Genomic DNA, 16,967 nt, shown 5'->3' with positions numbered 1-16,967 from the left:
CGGTAAATTATTCAATAGAATTGAAGGCTTAGATTGCTTTCAAATACTCAATTGAAGCTGTATTTCATTAATTTTGATTACTGGTGAAGTATAATTACTGTACTATGTGTTTGTTTCGAAAACAATTCGAAATCGTGTTGATTATTCGTAGTTTTATGCAGAATGTAGTTTTCGTGTTTCTCGATGTGTGTGTAGGATTTCGAATTCAGTTTTAGAAGAGTGGACTGTTAGTTGATGCTAGTAGTGTGTGTGTGTGTGTTGAACTGATGTCGTTTGATTGATTATTGGTAGCTTAGTGATATTCGTAGTTTACTTATTTCCTAAATGTGTATTTAGGAGGTCTCGAATTCAGTTTTAGAAGATTGGACTTGAAAATAATACTAGAAGTGTGTCTGTGTGTTGAATTGATGTAGTATTGATTATTAGTAGTCTTGTGATGTATGTAGTTTTCGTATTTCTCGAATGTGTATGTAGGAGTTTTCGTGTGCAGTTTATACAGTTTTAGAAGATTTGAGTGTAAATTGATACTAGTAGTGTGTGTGTTGAATAAATGTCGTATTGATTATTCTTAGTTTTATGATTATGTAGTTTATGTATTTTTCGAATGTGTATGTAGGAGTTTCAAGTTCAGTTTTAGAATATTTGAATGTGAATTGGTATTAGTTGTGTGTGTTTGTGTGTGTGTGTGTGTGTTGGATAGATGTCGTATTGATTATTCTTAGTTTTCTGATGTATGTAGTTTATGTATTTCTTGAATATGTATGTAGGATTTTCTGAAATCAATTTTTAGAAGATTTTACTATAAATTGATAGTAATAGTGTGTGTTTGTGTTTATTGAATAGATGTCATATTCATTATTCTTACTTTTAGAATGTATGTAGTTTTCATATTTCTCGAATGTGTATGTATGAGTTTTGGAATTCAGTTTTAGAAGATTCTACTTGAAATTAATAGTAGTAGTGTGTGTGTGCGTATTGAATAGATGTCGTATGGATTATTTCATAGTTTTACGCAGAAGGTAGTTTTTGGTTTTTCTCGAATGTATATGTAGGAGTTTTCGGATTTAGAAGATTTGACTTTAAATTGATACTAGTAGTGTGTGTGTGTGTATTAAATAGATGTTGTATTGATTATTCTTAGTTTTATGATGTATGTAGTTTTCATATTTCTCGAATGTGTATGTAGGATTTTTTGAATTCAGTTATAGAAGATTTAACTTAAAATTAATATGAGTAGTGTCTGTGTGGTGTTTTTTAGGTTAGGATTACGGTGAAGTAGTGGCAATGGCGATGGTAGGAGGAACCGTTGAAGGAGTTCAAGTCGAGCAGCCAGCGCAGCCGGTGGAGAGACTAAACCAGGCGGTACAACAGCAACTGAATTTGGAGTCGGTTAAGACGAGAGCAATTAGTTTGTTTAAAGCTGTTTCTCGCATTCTCGATGAATTTGATGCAATTGCTCGTGCCAATACTCTTCCGAAATGGTACTCCTTAACTTAGTTGTGTGTATATAGACGTAATTTTGCTCTTTCTGTATAGCCTAAATAGATGATCTGGAATTGTTTTTTCTGTAGGCAGGATGTATTGAGTCAATTTTCTATGGTCAATCTCGAGCTGTTTAATATTGTAGAGGATATTAAGAAAGTCTCCAAGGCTTTTGTTGTGCATCCCAAGAATGTCAATGCCCAAAACGCTACAAGTACATAGTATCTATTATTAATTACCCTCGGCCCCTCGCTACTATTAACCCGCAGCTATCTATCTATCTATATATAAGTTTTGTTTTTATAATTATTCCTCCATCTCCAGTTTTGCCTGTCATGTTATCATCCAAGCTATTGCCTGAGATGGAAATGGAAGACAATTCAAAGAGAGAGCAATTACTACATGGCATGCAAAACTTGCAACTTCTTTCTCAAATCGATAAACTAAAGGTTTATTAGAATCAAATCAATGTGCTTTTATTATGCTTTTGTGTTTTTTGTGCTAGCACTGATTTTATTGTCGTTCTTTTTCTCTTTTTTAATAGACCAGAATCGATATGATTGGAGCGGCCTGCGAAAGTGCTGAGAAAGTCATAGCTGATACGCGCAAAGCCTATTTTGGGACTAGGCAAGGTCCTAGTCTTCTTCCCACACTTGACAAAGTTCAAGCTGCTAAAATCCAAGAGCAAGAGAGTTTACTCCGAAGTGCTGTAAATCAGGGTGAAGGTGTTATTCTCAACCAAATCCTTTTTTTGGAAATATAATCATTTTTTTATGGGTTAATATCAACCGACTCACTTCTTTTCATTTTAATGTATCAAGTGGATCACCGAAAAATTTTCGATCTCATGTAAACCACTCATTTCAATTTAAATTACATTCCATTAAACCTTAAAATTTTAATAAACTGAAGAATTTGAGTAAGATATATTTTCTGACTAAGCATGTCAACTCAGTCTCGACCTCCATATATATATATATATGTTCATTACATAGAATTTATAGGATTCTACACGAGTGTAACTTAATCTGAATTGAGTGTTTTACCTGAAACTAAAAAATTGACGGTGATCCACTTGATAAATTGAAGTGAAACAAGTTAGTCTGTTGATAATTAGCCCTATTTATTTATAATTAGCTTCTCGGTCTAAATGAATTAATTTAATGCAATAATGTACTTGGTCTACTTATACACACACTTTGCCCTAACTTGGATATGGGTGTGATCCAAGTGTGGGATTTTAAGTTTTAAAAAATTTGGATTCATGAATATGAATCTTACATTGGACATTGATGCATCTGTGCAGATACCCTGTTGTAAATTCGACACTTAAAAATTCATTTAGCAATTTTCAATCCTTTTGGGGTTCTGTTCTTGCGATCTATAACTAGTATACTGGTTTGCACTTAATTTTTTTTTCCCGAGTAGTCAGTAGTATTGTTCCCTAGCTTCCTGGTGTAATTTGACTGAGATTGTGGTAAAGTCCAGAAGTGCCACATTTGCTGTGATGTAGGTGCCTATGACTTTTTGACAATCCCAACTATGACGTGGTAAAATGGCAGTCTGTGTCTATTCTCTTCCATTAATGTACTTTTTTGTTTGAAATTTCTTTTAATGTACTGTTCCTTTATAAAATTAAAATTAAAAATAATGGAGAGAAACATTAGTTGGTTATCCTGGACTATATGCTATTCCCTCAAGTCATATAACTTGTATTAATTTTGCAGGGTTACGAATACCTGGAGAGCAGAGGCAGATTACATCTGGACTTCCCATGCATCTGGTCGATGTTCTCAATGTTGGTGAAAGTTCCCAAACGTTTGCAGACGGATCTGGTATACACTATCTTTTGTTATATTGGCCATTTGTATCGTTCTCGTGTTATTTTAGATAACAGGACTTAATAGCTAATGCTGATATGTTCACAATTGGTTGTTACAGGCATGTATGCAAAAAGTAATCCTACCTTCTCTTCGAACAACATTACCAGTCAGGGAACTATGTTACAAGTGAGTTGATAAATGTTGATTGTGTAACATATTGATTACCATTTATTCATTTGCTTGCTTCCCATCTGTCCATCTCAGTGTCTGGTAGTCTGTTACCGTTGTCCCGATAATCCTCTTGTTTCTTTCTTGTTGTTTATCTTTTGATATAGAATTAATTCTCAACTAATCTCTAAACTTCGCTAAGTTTAGCTACTTGCACTCACAAGTCAAATGAAATTCTTTTTCTCTAGCAAGTTTATTTTATGGACATTGATACATTTAGTATTCCTTCCGAAGTTAAATAGTTCAAGTGCCACATGGTCACCATTTGGCTCTGAGTTTGAACTTTATGAAACTTGCCTGTGATTTGCATTCCAACTCCCTATTGAAGCAAATTAAGCAAAGAAAAAAAAATTGTGTGTATTTGTAAAAAGAGGCATGAAATTGCAGATATATTATAAAGCAAGTTTGAACTTAAAATAGATCAAATACCTAATCAAGTTATCTGAGTAGGACATGATTTTGTAATTAACATTTAATCGCTTTGTTGAAGAACATTTGATTTGGATATGTGTAATAGGTAAAGCAATGTTGCATTGTTGCCTGTTATTTAGAAAGTGGGATTAAATTTTTTATTTTATTATTTTTAAGTGATAGTCTCTTTCCCACTTCTAAAGCATAATAGAAAGAACCCGATAAAAGTGTAGTTTAATGTTGGATTAGGATAGTTTCACTTTCTGTATATTTTTAGTGTTTGACTGTACCTATACTTTCTGATGAGATTTAGGATGAGTATTTTGGGTATCCTGTACTATAATGTTTTTAAAAAGTTTAATGTTCCTCTACTAATAAATTTGTGGAATAGGCTTCTGGATCGCAACTAATTGGAAGGACAGCGGCATCTCCTGGCGCTGCAGGATCTACTTCATTTGATAATACAACATCTCCTCTGCCATATGCCAACTCACCTAGGTCTGGTGCAAATATACTTAATACACCTTCTCCTCAGCAAACATCACAACACCAACAGCAACAGCAGAGACAGAAAATTATGCAGTTACCTCAGCATCAGCAGCAGCAGATCCTTGCCCAACAGCAATTTAGGCAATCATCCGTACCAGGAATTGGGCAGGCAATCCTCTTATCACTACATTGAACTAACTTATCCAACGGCGGTACAATTTTGACATGCAAAAACAACATTATCTATATTTTACTTCGTAAAATGATGATAATTGAACTCTCTCTCTCTCTCTCTCTGTCTCTCTCTCTCATCCTTTCTATAAACTGGAAAGTTACTCACTCATTTTTTCCAGACAAAAAATTGTGTTTTTACCAATCACATACAAATTACTAGAAGTATATTTTGTTTTGCAAATTTACTCTTAAATCATGTCATATCTATACTCTTTATTAATAAGAAAAACACTCTTTAAATGGAACATGCAATGTGTGTATATATATTATTGTACGTGGTCTTAACCATATGTGTCCTAAACATTCATTTTCCACGTAAGTGCATTTAAGTTCAAGTAGCAGTAGTGGTTGTATTACTGTATATTGATATATCAAAGTGACGTATATTGTTTCCTGTTCATTTTTTTTTGCAGAATCAGATGGTCCAGCTACATGATCTGCAGGGTCAGGCCCAACAAAAGTTTCAGTCGGTAAATGCAGTTTCTTATTTTGTATCCAATCTGGCTTGTATAGATTTTTATCGGTGTGATTTTGCTGACAGACACACCTTGACAAGCTGTTTATGCTCAATTAACTTTTCTCACATGGACGTTAACTAAGTTGTCTATTGCATCTTCTTCACAGAATCACACACCTCATACTGTATTTAGTCACTTGGTACAGGCTCCCATTACCACTCTGAGTTATCTTATTATATGGAGCAAAGTACACTTCGTTTACCTACACTTGGGTGTCATACCACTTGTAATACTCTACTATAAAAATTCCACTTGCTATACTGATTTTAACATTTCGACTTCGTTATACTTTAGTCTTTTCCGCCAAAACCACCAACACCATTTGTATATATTACTCCCTTCATAATTTTATTCTGCTATATGTGATAAACTTTAAGTGGTAGTTAATCTCCTATTTTAGGGGAGGAACGGAGGAGTACAAATCTAAGAACCATGCGACTCTCCTCTGTGTCTTTCGCAAAAATATGATCCCTAAGTTGCGTCAGAGCTTCATTTTCACATTAATAATGACTTTTAGCCATTTCCATGGCTAAAAAATATTTACTTGTCCTTAAATTTTGTTCTCAACTTGGTGCATCGGAAAAGAAAATTTTATAAATTACCTTTCTATTGTCTCCACCAACAATTATATGGTCCGGATATAAATATTTGAGAAGACACTTCACTTGGTTAGTAATTTGGGAAATCTTCCTGGATAGATATCTCACAAAGGAAACACACAATTTCTGAAATTAGTTCATTATTCAAATCCAATTAATACTTAATAGTGAGTATTGCAAGAGTCCATTAGAGATCCTATTACATAGAACTATCAAATTTCTAATGAAAAGCAAACTAATTTTCATACATATCAATAACTCTTCTATTTTAATTTAATAAAGAAAATAAATATTTTTATGGCTCTATCACTGGAAATTTAGAATCTTCCCAATAATTAGCTTACCTGATATGACTAAACACCTAATCATTTACATTCATTTTCATCTTGAATAATGTATAAGAGTAAGCAAATTAATTTTTTGATCCATTCCTTTGTCCACATCACCTTTATATATAATCTCCATCATTTCTATATCTATGTTATATGAATTATGTTTGTATTTTTGTTGGAGGGAGTTGATTGAGAGCATAAGAAAACCCGTTTTTGTTTTTTTTTATTAAATCGTGCTTCCTGTCATCAAACAGTTTATTGATTGTTTTATTCCAACTATGTGCAGATGCACTCTCAGCACCAAATGCAATTCTCTCAGCCATTGGGGTCACAACAATTTCAGAGTAGGCAACTATCTTCTGGATCTATTCAACATGGCCTAGGGCAAAGCCAACTTAATCAAGGAAATCAGTTGAATCGTCATTTGAATCAGTTCTCTAGCCCTGCCAACAGTGCTTTATTTAATGCTGCTCAGACTACTCCAAATACTCAGATGGTCAGTTTAGCATTGTGAAAATCGTGGTCTTCTAACTAAATTTTTTTTCATTCATTTGGGTTTGCAATACAAAAATGAATATTATCTGATACTCATTATCGCTGTCTCCATAAATTATGTTCTTCTACGATGTGTGCACATCAAATACTATCTCACCAATATATCTTTCTTTAAATTTTTTTTTAGTTTCTGACAGATTCAATATTACTACCAAAATTTATTGTTTAGCTTGGCTATATAGCATTATTAAAGGTCTGTTTGAAAATTAGATTTTATTGTAATGAAAAACTATGTTAAAATTTTGTTAAATCTGGTTCAGCAAAACATGCTTTCCATTTTTTTTAATTCTTGCCTGTTTTTTTGCCAAACAATTCTTGCCTGTCTTTTGATTCTGTAGGCTTGTTGTCTAATGTTTTTTTTCTTCACCAATGTCATATAATGTAAGTTTTTTTAACAATCTTACTCAATTTTTTTATACAATGACAGATCTCAAATATGTCAGCTATGATGCCATCACAATCAATGTTGCCAAGAATGCAGCAGGTTAGTTATATAGATTGCTTTACTCCAGATCTCAGTGTCCAATAACAGTTATGTAGTTTATCCATATGAAAATGTTTGCTTACAAATTTGGTGGCTCACATCTACTTATAACTATACTTGTTATTATTATCTACCCATGGTCATTTTTCGTTAGGTTATTGTTACTTATGATGTAGAGAGACACTAGGGAGATGAAAAAAGAGCATATCTCTTCCCTGAAACAATTGTTGACACAAATTATATTTTAAGTATACGTTTGTGGAATTTTTTCGTTGCGGCCCTCCAGTTTTTTATTTATTTTGAAATAGGGTACTTCTGAAATGAAAAGCAGCATATCTTCTTGAAAGATACTGCAGCTAGAGAGAACAGGGCCTGGTTAAAAAGTTGTTGATGACACATACTCTATTTTTGAGCCTCAGCACCCCAATCTTGAGTATCAGCTATCTGTAACAATTTAAATTATAGTTACATAAAACATCGTTGTAAAATACATAGTCAAAGACTCCAAATACACAAATCAGAAAACCGGTAATAATAATGAATTGCAGTGCTTGGTGAATTAAAGACTTGTTTAATCACCAGACTTTTATGTTGCCAATAACTATATATATTATGCACTGTGCAAATTAAAAGCTGGCAGAGTTCTCCAAGGTCAAGAGATATGCTTGAGTATTTTAAGATGGCCGGTAACCGGTAACCTGAGGGTTCTTGTTCTGACCCTTTTCTTTTTTGGCTTCCTTCTAAATACAATTAGCTCTATAAAATATTTTTGTTAAATAAGCACAAACATGCTACTAAAGGTTCTTAAATTCCTCGATTTACCTTCATAAGAACATTTTAAAAAAAAACAGCCCTAAATGAAAGTTTTGTTCGTTTGTTTGTTTTTTAATTGGTGCTGGAAAGACCTATAATTTTTCTTAACACTCCTTTTACTGATACAGTATGGATTATCCAGTGGCAGCCGGAGTCTTGCTTCCCAGAATCTGAGTGAGCAAAGTGCGTATTCTGTTGACAACCTGACCTGAAGCTTTACTTCACATAATGCTGATATTCTAAACAGATAGAGATCATATTGTTCTTCATCTAAAGCAACACATAATTTTCTCATTCCTTGTGTTCCAACTTGCAATAGATCTATTAGATTTTTATAAGGTTAAAAGTGGTTGTATTTTCCTGGGCAGTGTTTAACTTGGGAGCGGCCAACCCTGGCACCATGATGCCTATTCAGCAGCAGCAACAACAGCAACATGCCTCTCAAGGTACATTTGGGAACATGGCGGGAAATGCCCAGAATCTGCAGCCTGGTATTTTACCGTTGCAGAACACGCCACAAAATCATCCAAACTTTCAACAACAAAGACAACAAAACCAATAGTGGAGCAAATGTGAGGTGCAAGTATGCCTTGACTGTTTGTTTTGGACGGGAACGTAGGCTGGGGATGCAAAATATAGCGAATTAAAAACTTTTGTATGAAAAATTGTTAAATTTCAATCATGGTATCCGAAATTGTTAAATTGTTAAACCAAATTATACTCATTCCGACTATAATTACATTCCAATCTATTTCATTCACGTACATTACAAACATAAGTGTTTGTATAATGTTTGAAAGCACGTGAATGCACCCCAAAGCATCAACGGTGCCGTATAGAAACAGGCACATCCATGACCCACTTTCATATTCAAACCGATCACGTCTTACATGTTTCACACACTTTTTTTTTTCAAATTGATCTTAAATATTATCCTTTTTACACGTTATAAACGTTATCGAACCCATAACTGAGCCGATCAACAATAAAAATTTAAAACCATTGATTTGTCTAAAACTTATTAATACTTCCGAATTTTGTAAAGTTAGTCTTCTTTTAAGTCTAAAAGAAATATTCGGAAATTCGAATTCTTAACATATGTTTTCATAGCCCCGTTTAGTAATGGTCAATTCTGACAACCAAATATGACAAAGTAATTTTTCAGTAATTAATACGAAAATTGATAATTAATTGAATTATTAAATAAAATAAAAAATTAATTTATTAAATTAAATATATTAATTTAAAAAATATATTGATGAATCGAATTATAAAATCAAATCGACATAATATATTAAAACAATTAATCGATTGATTAGTCCGTAAAATCCGTGATTTTTAGAACATAATTCATGGCAGTTAAAGACGTCCTAATATAAACATTTCTTTTCCTAATTTAAACAAATACCTAATTATTAATTAATTAAAAAAACCATAAATTTCAATTACCTAACAACAAAAACAACCTTTGCTTTTTCAACAACTTACAAATTTTCATATTGGGTCACCCCCATTTCCTCTTTAGATCAACTTTAGCCCACCCATCTTCATCCTTCCACAAGTTCCATATTTTTCAAACCCAAAAATTTCTTTCAATACCCAACTCATTACCCTTTTAAAATCCTCAATTTCAGATCAATTCACACACAATCAGATCCATTTTTCATCAACATTAGGTATTATATTCTTGAAATTCTAATTTTCTTGAATTTTATTGGTGTTTTGTTTATGTTTCTTAATTAAAGTTTCGATTTTTATTTGAAGTCTCATGTTCTTGAATTTTATTGGTGTTTTATGTTTGTTTCTTGATTAAAGTTTTGATTTTTATTTAAAATCTCATGTTCTTGGATTTTATTGGTGTTTTGTTTAGGTTTCTTGATTAAAGATTCGATTTTTAGTCATATCTTGGGTTCTTATGCTTAAATTAATCTTGAAAATGATTTGATAGTGTTGATATGATCAAGATTGAGGCGTTTTTGATGCTATGTTTATGCAAGATTTCATTTTTATGTGATGATTAGAATTAGAATTCAAGATTTCATTTTTCTGTGATGTTTAGAATTTGAAATAGAAATTCTTGTTGTTTGGTTGTATTTAGAGATTGTATTCGTCGAAAATTGTGTTTTGTATTAGACCAAGTTATTGTGGGTTGTCTGCGGAAATTGAGCTTTTTGATTGTATGCTATTTTCAGTTATTATGATGTTTGTAGGGCTTTGGTTCTTATAGAATTGTTTGTGATAAAATGATCGAAACTGTTTCATAATCACCTAATGGTTTAAAGATTGGAGTTTATCCGTTCTTGAGAGCAACTATGTGTATATTACTCATTAATTGTAGCATAAAGTTTTGTTTGAGAATCGGACTTAAAGTTATTAGGTTGATCACACTGCATAACTAAGTTACTTAATAGAATATATATGGTTTGTAAAGCCAATATCTTTATCAAGAAAGTTGGGTTCTTTAGGAATATGAATTTGTTTTGCTGTAAATATTTACCATTAGTTAATGATTTTGTACACATCTAATTTGAATTTCTTGTTTTAGTTTCTACTTTCAGGGCTATCAACAAAATTATGGCTCTTGCACAGTCATATCGTTCGCAAGTCGGACCTTTTCGCTGTGAGCGTAGGTCATCTTTCAACAGACAACACCGTCCTTTAATTAATTACATGGCACCGACCAACAACAATAGCGACATTGTCCCTGATAACTTTTTTCCAAATTATGAAAATCTATATGATTTCTCAAGAAATGTATGGGAGCCTAACTATTACAGTAAAATTGCGGAGGCTGATGTGGTACCTCCTGTTAAACGAAGAAAGTTTTCTGCATCCGCCTGGGAAAGTGGCATAAGACCGTATGTCCAGCCTCCTATGTATGAACATGGTCCTTCAACAAACAAAAACAGTTCCATTCCTACCGTTTGTACAGATAGTGTGAGAGCTGATGAGTATCAACCTCCAAGCTCCAAGCGTAACCGTTCTATTTTTGAGGATGAGGAATTGGTGTTTATGTCAAGGGATGAGATTGAGAGATGCTCCCCTTCAAGGAAAGATGGAATTGATGCACTACAAGAGACCCGCCTGAGGTACTCATATTGCAGTTTCCTTCAGAATCTTGGAATTCGGCTAGAAATGTAAGTTTATTATTTTAAGTCAATTGTACTTTTCTTGTAGAGTATCTATCCAGTCAGTTTTATGGAAATTGACAATGCATTTGGAATTATATGCAGACCACAAACCACCATCGGAACAGCAATGGTCCTGTGCCACCGTTTTTTTGTGCGAAGATCTCATGCATGCCATGATAGATTTGTGAGTATCTGGTTTTCAATCACAATCGTACTCGCAAGACGAACCTTTTCCTTATATGTTTTATTCACTAGTTCTATATCATTTTAAATGACAGTCATATCACATCTTTTTTTGCATCTGTTACCTATGTTTTATGGTGATATACTTTAAAAAGATTGATTCTGGTTTCTTATTAAATTACTGCATGCATAATTGTCTAGTGTTGTGCGTTTCTCAGTTTGCTTGACTGCCGCGTTTTCTATTTGCAACTGTATTGCTAAGTTACTTTATTCTGCAGCTGATATCTACTGCTGCTCTTTTCCTGGCTGCTAAGAGTGAAGAGACAGCATGCCCTCTGAACAACGTACTTAAAGTTTCATGCGAAATTCTTCATAACCAAGACTTCAATATACTATCATACAGTTTTCCTGTTGTAAGTATCTCAAATACAACTGTTCAATGCTCTTTTACTCTTTTAACTCTATTTAATTATTCAGGAACTTTGATAGGTTGGTTTGATTATAGATTGTATATGCTGTGTCTTGTATTATTAAAAATATGATAAACTGGTTCAGTGCTTTACTAAATTGGGTTGATCTTTCACAGGGTTGGTTTGAACAGTATCGGGAAAAAGTGATTGAAGCTGAGCAACTAATATTGACAACTCTGAATTTTGAGCTTAATGTGCAGCATCCTTACGCATCTCTTACATCTACACTTGATAAATTAGGCCTTTCCCAGTCAGTTTTGGTGAATCTGGCGCTTAGCTTGGTTAGCGAGGGGTAAGCTCTTCACTTCCATTTTTTTCCCTCAAACTTCTTTAATATCAAAAGTTCTACAGTTAGGTGAATTTTATTGATACTTAAACTTCATTGAAAATATGATTAATAACGTGCTCATGGTTATCAGAAAATTATATGCCCAAACTTGACCTTGCTTCCCATTATGTATTTTCTATTGTCTGGTATATTGCTCTGGCCACTATACTTTTCCTGGCACAAACTGAGCTTCACAAACTATCTCGTGATTGTTCATATCCATGTCAAAATTACACATCAGTTGAGTCTTGGGCACACTGCTGTTGAGAAATTCTCTTCTCTGGGTTTCTTCCTGTTACTTGTTACAAGTATATTAATATATGCTGCTGAGTAATTTATCTGTGTAGTCATTGTGGCATGCTATATTGATATGTTTGGATTGACATACAATTGCAGGGTTTAGAGGATTAACGTGCTCACCTGTATGAATGATAACTTAGCTGGTGGTTGATATGCTGTTCCCCGAAAGTTATATTTTTTCATCTGAAGTTGATCCAGAGATGTCTAGTTATGCTTATAACATGCATAGACATAGATAATCTAAAGACAATGGCTATTAAAGAAGCCTTAGAAGCTAAGAAACCAGTTCTACCAGATGCCTAAAAACAATTGTCTACGTGTTATTTTGCTTCATAAAGCCCTCATGCAAAAGTTTATACTGTCTACCGTGGCTGCCTGGCTGATGAATATGCCATTGACGTAAAAAAACTGATTTATGAGTCTTTCTGGCCACCCACTGGCTATATGTGCGCTGTATATACCATGTGTCCTGTCAAGACTTCGCAAAAACAGCTTTGCCTCCACCTAAATTAAGAGACCTGTGAGCTTAATGGGACCTTCCTCTGTGGAAACTCCCATAATTGGTCTATGCCAGCTTGGCCTTCTGGGTATATTTAGAATTATTATCAAGTATATCTAGCCCTAGTATAGATGTAGTCTGGATTTAGAGCGCGGGTTGTGAAATTATGGGTCAACATGTCAACTTCACACTGAAATCAGTGTTTTAACATGTGAAGATTTTTACCTTTAGATAGCGTTCCAAATGAACTTAGCGATGGAGAAATTGTAATGAGAGGATGTGACATACATGACCTTCACATAAAATGGAGGATAAAGGAAGGATACCACCTTCTAAATGGGGAAGGTCCTACCTTAGTTCTCTACATACACAGACTCACACTGAAAGATCAGGGAAATGTAAATATATATCCGGAACTTATCTTAATTTACACGTGTCTATGAAAAGAGAGTGGAAAAGAGGTATTTACATTTTACATACAGAGTCTATCCTCCGAAACATTATCTACTTTTAATATCTCTTCTCTAAAGCTTTACTTTTCCTGATAGCCCCAGAGAATGCTAAAAGATACTTAGAGCCATATCTTGTGGATTTTTTTTACAAATCTGATATTTCTTAAAAAACAATGTTGTTTTAAGTGGCACTAGTCTTTGTAGAAATAAATATATGTTAACTATCATATATATTTTGGAAAACTTTATTTTTTGAACTTTAATAGTTTCAATTTTTGTTGCATAATCATAAATTACTTAATCATTCACTGAGGCTTGAACCCTCTACCGAGATGCGAAAGCCAATGTCTATATGGTTTTATATTGGGGCATAGTATAGTCACATTTTACATAATATATATATATATATATATATATATATTTTAACTACATGGTTAATGTTTCATTATTTCCTTTATATTAAATTTATCGAGATAAAATCCTTTGTAAAATGAATAAGTTCTCTTTTGAAGGTAGCTAATTGATGGTACACCTTTATGTGCAAATTTACTTGATCTTTTTGGCATTGAGTAGTTTGATTTGAAAATTCTGCAAAAGCACGTGCGTATCATCTTGATAATTGGCATGTAATTGGATTTTTGATTATATTATGAAAAATATGGTATAGTGGTCAGTGAATTACTTCAGATTTTTTAAGTATCTATTTTGGCGCCATGAAGTGTCACTGATCACAGATTAACCCTAACTATAGGAATCGGGACGATGTGGTCTTTTAAGTTTTTTGTTTTTCTCCTTTCCACACACAGTAACACATACACACATGTATATTAACTCCCTCCCATATTAATTATATTTTGTGAGTCTGTTGTGGTTCACTGGGAAACATGGTCTATGTTGGGGAATGTGGGTGCATAAAATCTTCGTAACACACACAGCAACACACACACACATGTATAACTCCCTCCTTTCCCAAAACATGTAATTATATTTTGCAAGTCTGCTGTTTACAGTGTAACATGGTCCATGTTAGGGGATGTGAGTGCATAAAATCTTCTTCAGCTGTAGTGTACAGAGGAAGGGAGAACCGTTCTCTCACTCATATATTCAAAGGGTTCCAATTTTTTGACAGTTATATTAGTGTGGAAGTGTTTCTCTGTTTTTTCGGGAGGGGAGGGCACATGGACATTTGGTTTTATTATTAGCCAACATTTGTGTGGTGAACCTTGTCTTGCTCCTGATTTCTATCTTCAATGGGGTATCTTTTTTGAGCTATGCTATGCCTCATTATTCTGGGAATATGAGCCTATAAAAGGTTTTCTGGGGAATATCTACAGTAGTATCGATTGAACAGAACTGTCAGCTCCGGATATGTCTCGGTTTTTTGAGTCATTTTATGAACTTTAGGGAGCAAGGCAATCACCTCTTTTTTAAGTTTTTGGCCTATATTTAGATGATCTGTACAACTGTTTCAGAGGTCAGAGGTTCAAATCGAATCCGTAAAGTTTGTCAGCTGGGTTTCTGCTGATTGTGTATGTCAGACTGTCGGGACTGGATGAGCACTTAGCGTCACTTGTACTTGTACTTGTAATTTCACCTCAAATGCTATCAATTTCCAGTAACAAATAAATCAGATGTTGGACTGCCTTTTCAGTCTAAAAGCTGAAAGTTGTATACTTTCTTTTCTGTTACTGTGTATCATGTTCTCTACGTATATAAACTGCGAAAGTTGCTGGACTTAAATATTCTGCTGCTACTGAGGTGGGAGTGGGAGTTGATGTTCTATGTAGATTGCTATATGATGTGTGCTATAATATTACATACTATCAACATGTCTGCTGAAGATTCTTGGAAATAATCCACCTGTTGCTGCTTCTGTAGTTGGTAAGGGAAACCACCTTTTTCTTGTTTCCTCTTTGGATCTGTGATTTCATAAAGATTGTAATTCATAGCAGGCTAATTAATTTAAGAAAATGTCTGAAGCCGATGTGGTTTGTATATTAAGTGGCAATGCACTATGTTGCAGGAGATTGTATCATCTCAGATGGTTTGTTTTATGTCCAATTCTTTATCCGAGCATTGTTCAAGAAAGATTAAATTTACTGCTAGTCTGACTTGAAGTTTCTTTTTGTAGGCTTAGGAGCTCTCTTTGGCTACAATTCAAACCTCATCAGATTGCTGCCGGAGCTGCATATCTTGCTGCAAAGTCTATGAACATGGATCTCACTTCATCGCAGCATGTCTGGCAGGAGTTCCAGACACCTCCCTCTGTACTTAAAGGTATGTGTACAGAGTGTTGAATGTGCCAATTTAGTGTCCTGGTATATTTTTTAGGTCTGCTTACGATCAATACGCTGTTTTGAAGGTGGTGAAATATACCATGGGGACATAATATAACTTGCGAAGTTTTGTAGATAGGAGTATCTTGTGTTATTCGTATCACTTTTTTAGAGTCTGTTGCTTTGATAGTTGGTTCTTTTCGCCAATCCATTCAAACACATCATTTGCATACTTTTGAATAAACTTTGCTTGTATAAAGTTAATAACTTGCAGTGTTTACTTTCCTTGATCATCAGATGTTGTCCAGCAGTTAATGGAGCTCTTTTAGAAGATAATATGAAAGACGAGTACAGAATGACTCAGTGGCGTCTGAGTTTTATCGGTAAATGTCAGGCAGCTAATCGTTCATATACATCCTGTCTTACTTTTATGGTCATCAGTGTTTAGGTGTATGTATAGTAAACCGACTATGGAGGAGAGAGTTTAAGAGATATTACTACTGATTGAAGAAAATTTCAATATACTGGCTACCCGTTTACATGGTCTTACATAAATCTTGTTTATTTCTTTTTGTGTTTGCAGTGTTTAGCACTTGACTTGCATTACCTCCATTCATTGTAAAATTAGGAAAAATTATAGTACACAACTGTTAAGACTCATCTGACTTGACCATAGAAATATTAACCTAAGTGTTAACCCCAATTGTCGAATTTTCGCAATGCAACATTACATATAGTTTAGGGCATCAAAGAAGAATGAAGTAATCAACAAATTGCCTAGTTCTTGTGTTGACACAAGGTGTTTGCATATTGTGTTTTGGTCGTTCTTTATGCATGTCGTCTCTTCTATCGAAATTTCGGCAAGCTTACAATTAACAATGTAAAATCGATCCGAAACCGAAATATAAAATCTAAACCGATTGGAAGGTTCAGTTCCGATTATGCATTTCAACTGAACTGATGAAAATCGAACATGCTATTAATTTAACTAAATGAATAATATTATATATAATTTGTAAAATTAAAATATAATTTAGATGTATTACACGAATAAGTCACTGTAACTTTCAGTAACTTGTAAATATAATGTGTTTTGTCGGTTACTGCGTAAGTCCGTAGGATGCGTAAGTCCGTAGAATTTATGCAGTGCAGTGCGCACAAGAAAGGTAGCGTCAGCGGGTTACCTGCTATTGTAAATACAATTTGGGCCTCGTTATGCAGTTCTACCAGACCTTAGTCAAAAAATTATCAGGGACTGTGATTACTGATAAAGCATCAAGTCTAACCTTTTAGATTAATCGTTGGAGTTCAATTCAGATTGACAAAGAGCTGAAATAAAAATATGAGTGGGAAATATTGT

At 33.8% G+C, this 16,967-nt stretch overlaps 2 protein-coding genes across 6 annotated transcripts in view; both read left to right on the top strand.

The window, feature by feature from the left end:
* Nucleotides 1–8,746, top strand: part of LOC141677049 (mediator of RNA polymerase II transcription subunit 8) — an 8,911-nt gene extending 165 nt beyond the window's left edge. Inside the window, exons 1-13 of one of the 4 annotated variants that reach the window (XM_074482786.1) lie at nucleotides 1–2; nucleotides 1,259–1,481; nucleotides 1,572–1,696; nucleotides 1,807–1,931; nucleotides 2,027–2,207; nucleotides 3,210–3,317; nucleotides 3,424–3,491; nucleotides 4,336–4,602; nucleotides 5,081–5,137; nucleotides 6,403–6,612; nucleotides 7,099–7,155; nucleotides 8,097–8,151; nucleotides 8,337–8,746. The exon at nucleotides 1–2 is cut by the window's left edge and continues 107 nt beyond it. In XM_074482786.1, the coding sequence (XP_074338887.1) occupies nucleotides 1,285–1,481; nucleotides 1,572–1,696; nucleotides 1,807–1,931; nucleotides 2,027–2,207; nucleotides 3,210–3,317; nucleotides 3,424–3,491; nucleotides 4,336–4,602; nucleotides 5,081–5,137; nucleotides 6,403–6,612; nucleotides 7,099–7,155; nucleotides 8,097–8,151; nucleotides 8,337–8,530 (1,644 nt within the window). In that variant the 5' untranslated portion in view covers nucleotides 1–2; nucleotides 1,259–1,284 and the 3' untranslated portion in view covers nucleotides 8,531–8,746. Of the gene's footprint in view, nucleotides 84–1,258; nucleotides 1,482–1,571; nucleotides 1,697–1,806; nucleotides 1,932–2,026; nucleotides 2,208–3,209; nucleotides 3,318–3,423; nucleotides 3,492–4,335; nucleotides 4,603–5,080; nucleotides 5,138–6,402; nucleotides 6,613–7,098; nucleotides 7,156–8,096; nucleotides 8,152–8,336 lie in introns of those variants that run through there. The other 3 variants (XM_074482790.1, XM_074482798.1, XM_074482804.1) reach the window with 3 other exon arrangements.
* Nucleotides 8,747–9,456: 710 nt separating this feature from the next.
* On the top strand, nucleotides 9,457–16,171 carry LOC141677036 (cyclin-T1-4-like). Of its 2 annotated transcripts, XM_074482768.1 has the most exons (7): nucleotides 9,460–9,644; nucleotides 10,514–11,105; nucleotides 11,202–11,283; nucleotides 11,561–11,695; nucleotides 11,869–12,044; nucleotides 15,463–15,608; nucleotides 15,905–16,171. In XM_074482768.1, exons 2-7 carry the CDS (start codon nucleotides 10,543–10,545, stop codon nucleotides 15,934–15,936), a joined length of 1,134 nt encoding a protein of 377 aa, XP_074338869.1. In that variant the 5' UTR covers nucleotides 9,460–9,644; nucleotides 10,514–10,542; the 3' UTR covers nucleotides 15,937–16,171. The 2 variants fall into 2 exon arrangements, with proteins under 2 accessions (XP_074338878.1, XP_074338869.1); XM_074482777.1 differs by lacking the exons at nucleotides 15,463–15,608; nucleotides 15,905–16,171 and adding an exon at nucleotides 12,477–14,393 and having other exon boundaries at nucleotides 9,457–9,644.
* The last annotated feature ends 796 nt before the right edge of the window (nucleotides 16,172–16,967 follow it).

This window comes from Apium graveolens, chromosome 1, assembly GCF_009905375.1.
Source record: "Apium graveolens cultivar Ventura chromosome 1, ASM990537v1, whole genome shotgun sequence".
NCBI classification, from domain to species: Eukaryota; Viridiplantae; Streptophyta; class Magnoliopsida; order Apiales; family Apiaceae; genus Apium; species Apium graveolens.
This window is presented reverse-complemented; position numbering and strand designations above follow the sequence as displayed.

Excerpts from the sequence above, each read along its gene's own strand:
- LOC141677036 (XM_074482768.1), top strand. The coding sequence starts at position 10,543 with ATGGCTCTTGCACAGTCATATCGTTCGCAAGTCGGACCTTTTCGCTGT. Across the intron at positions 11,284-11,560 it reads ATGCATGCCATGATAGATTT|CTGATATCTACTGCTGCTCT; the intron begins GTGAGTATCTGG and ends TTTATTCTGCAG. Across the intron at positions 11,696-11,868 it reads TATCATACAGTTTTCCTGTT|GGTTGGTTTGAACAGTATCG; the intron begins GTAAGTATCTCA and ends GATCTTTCACAG.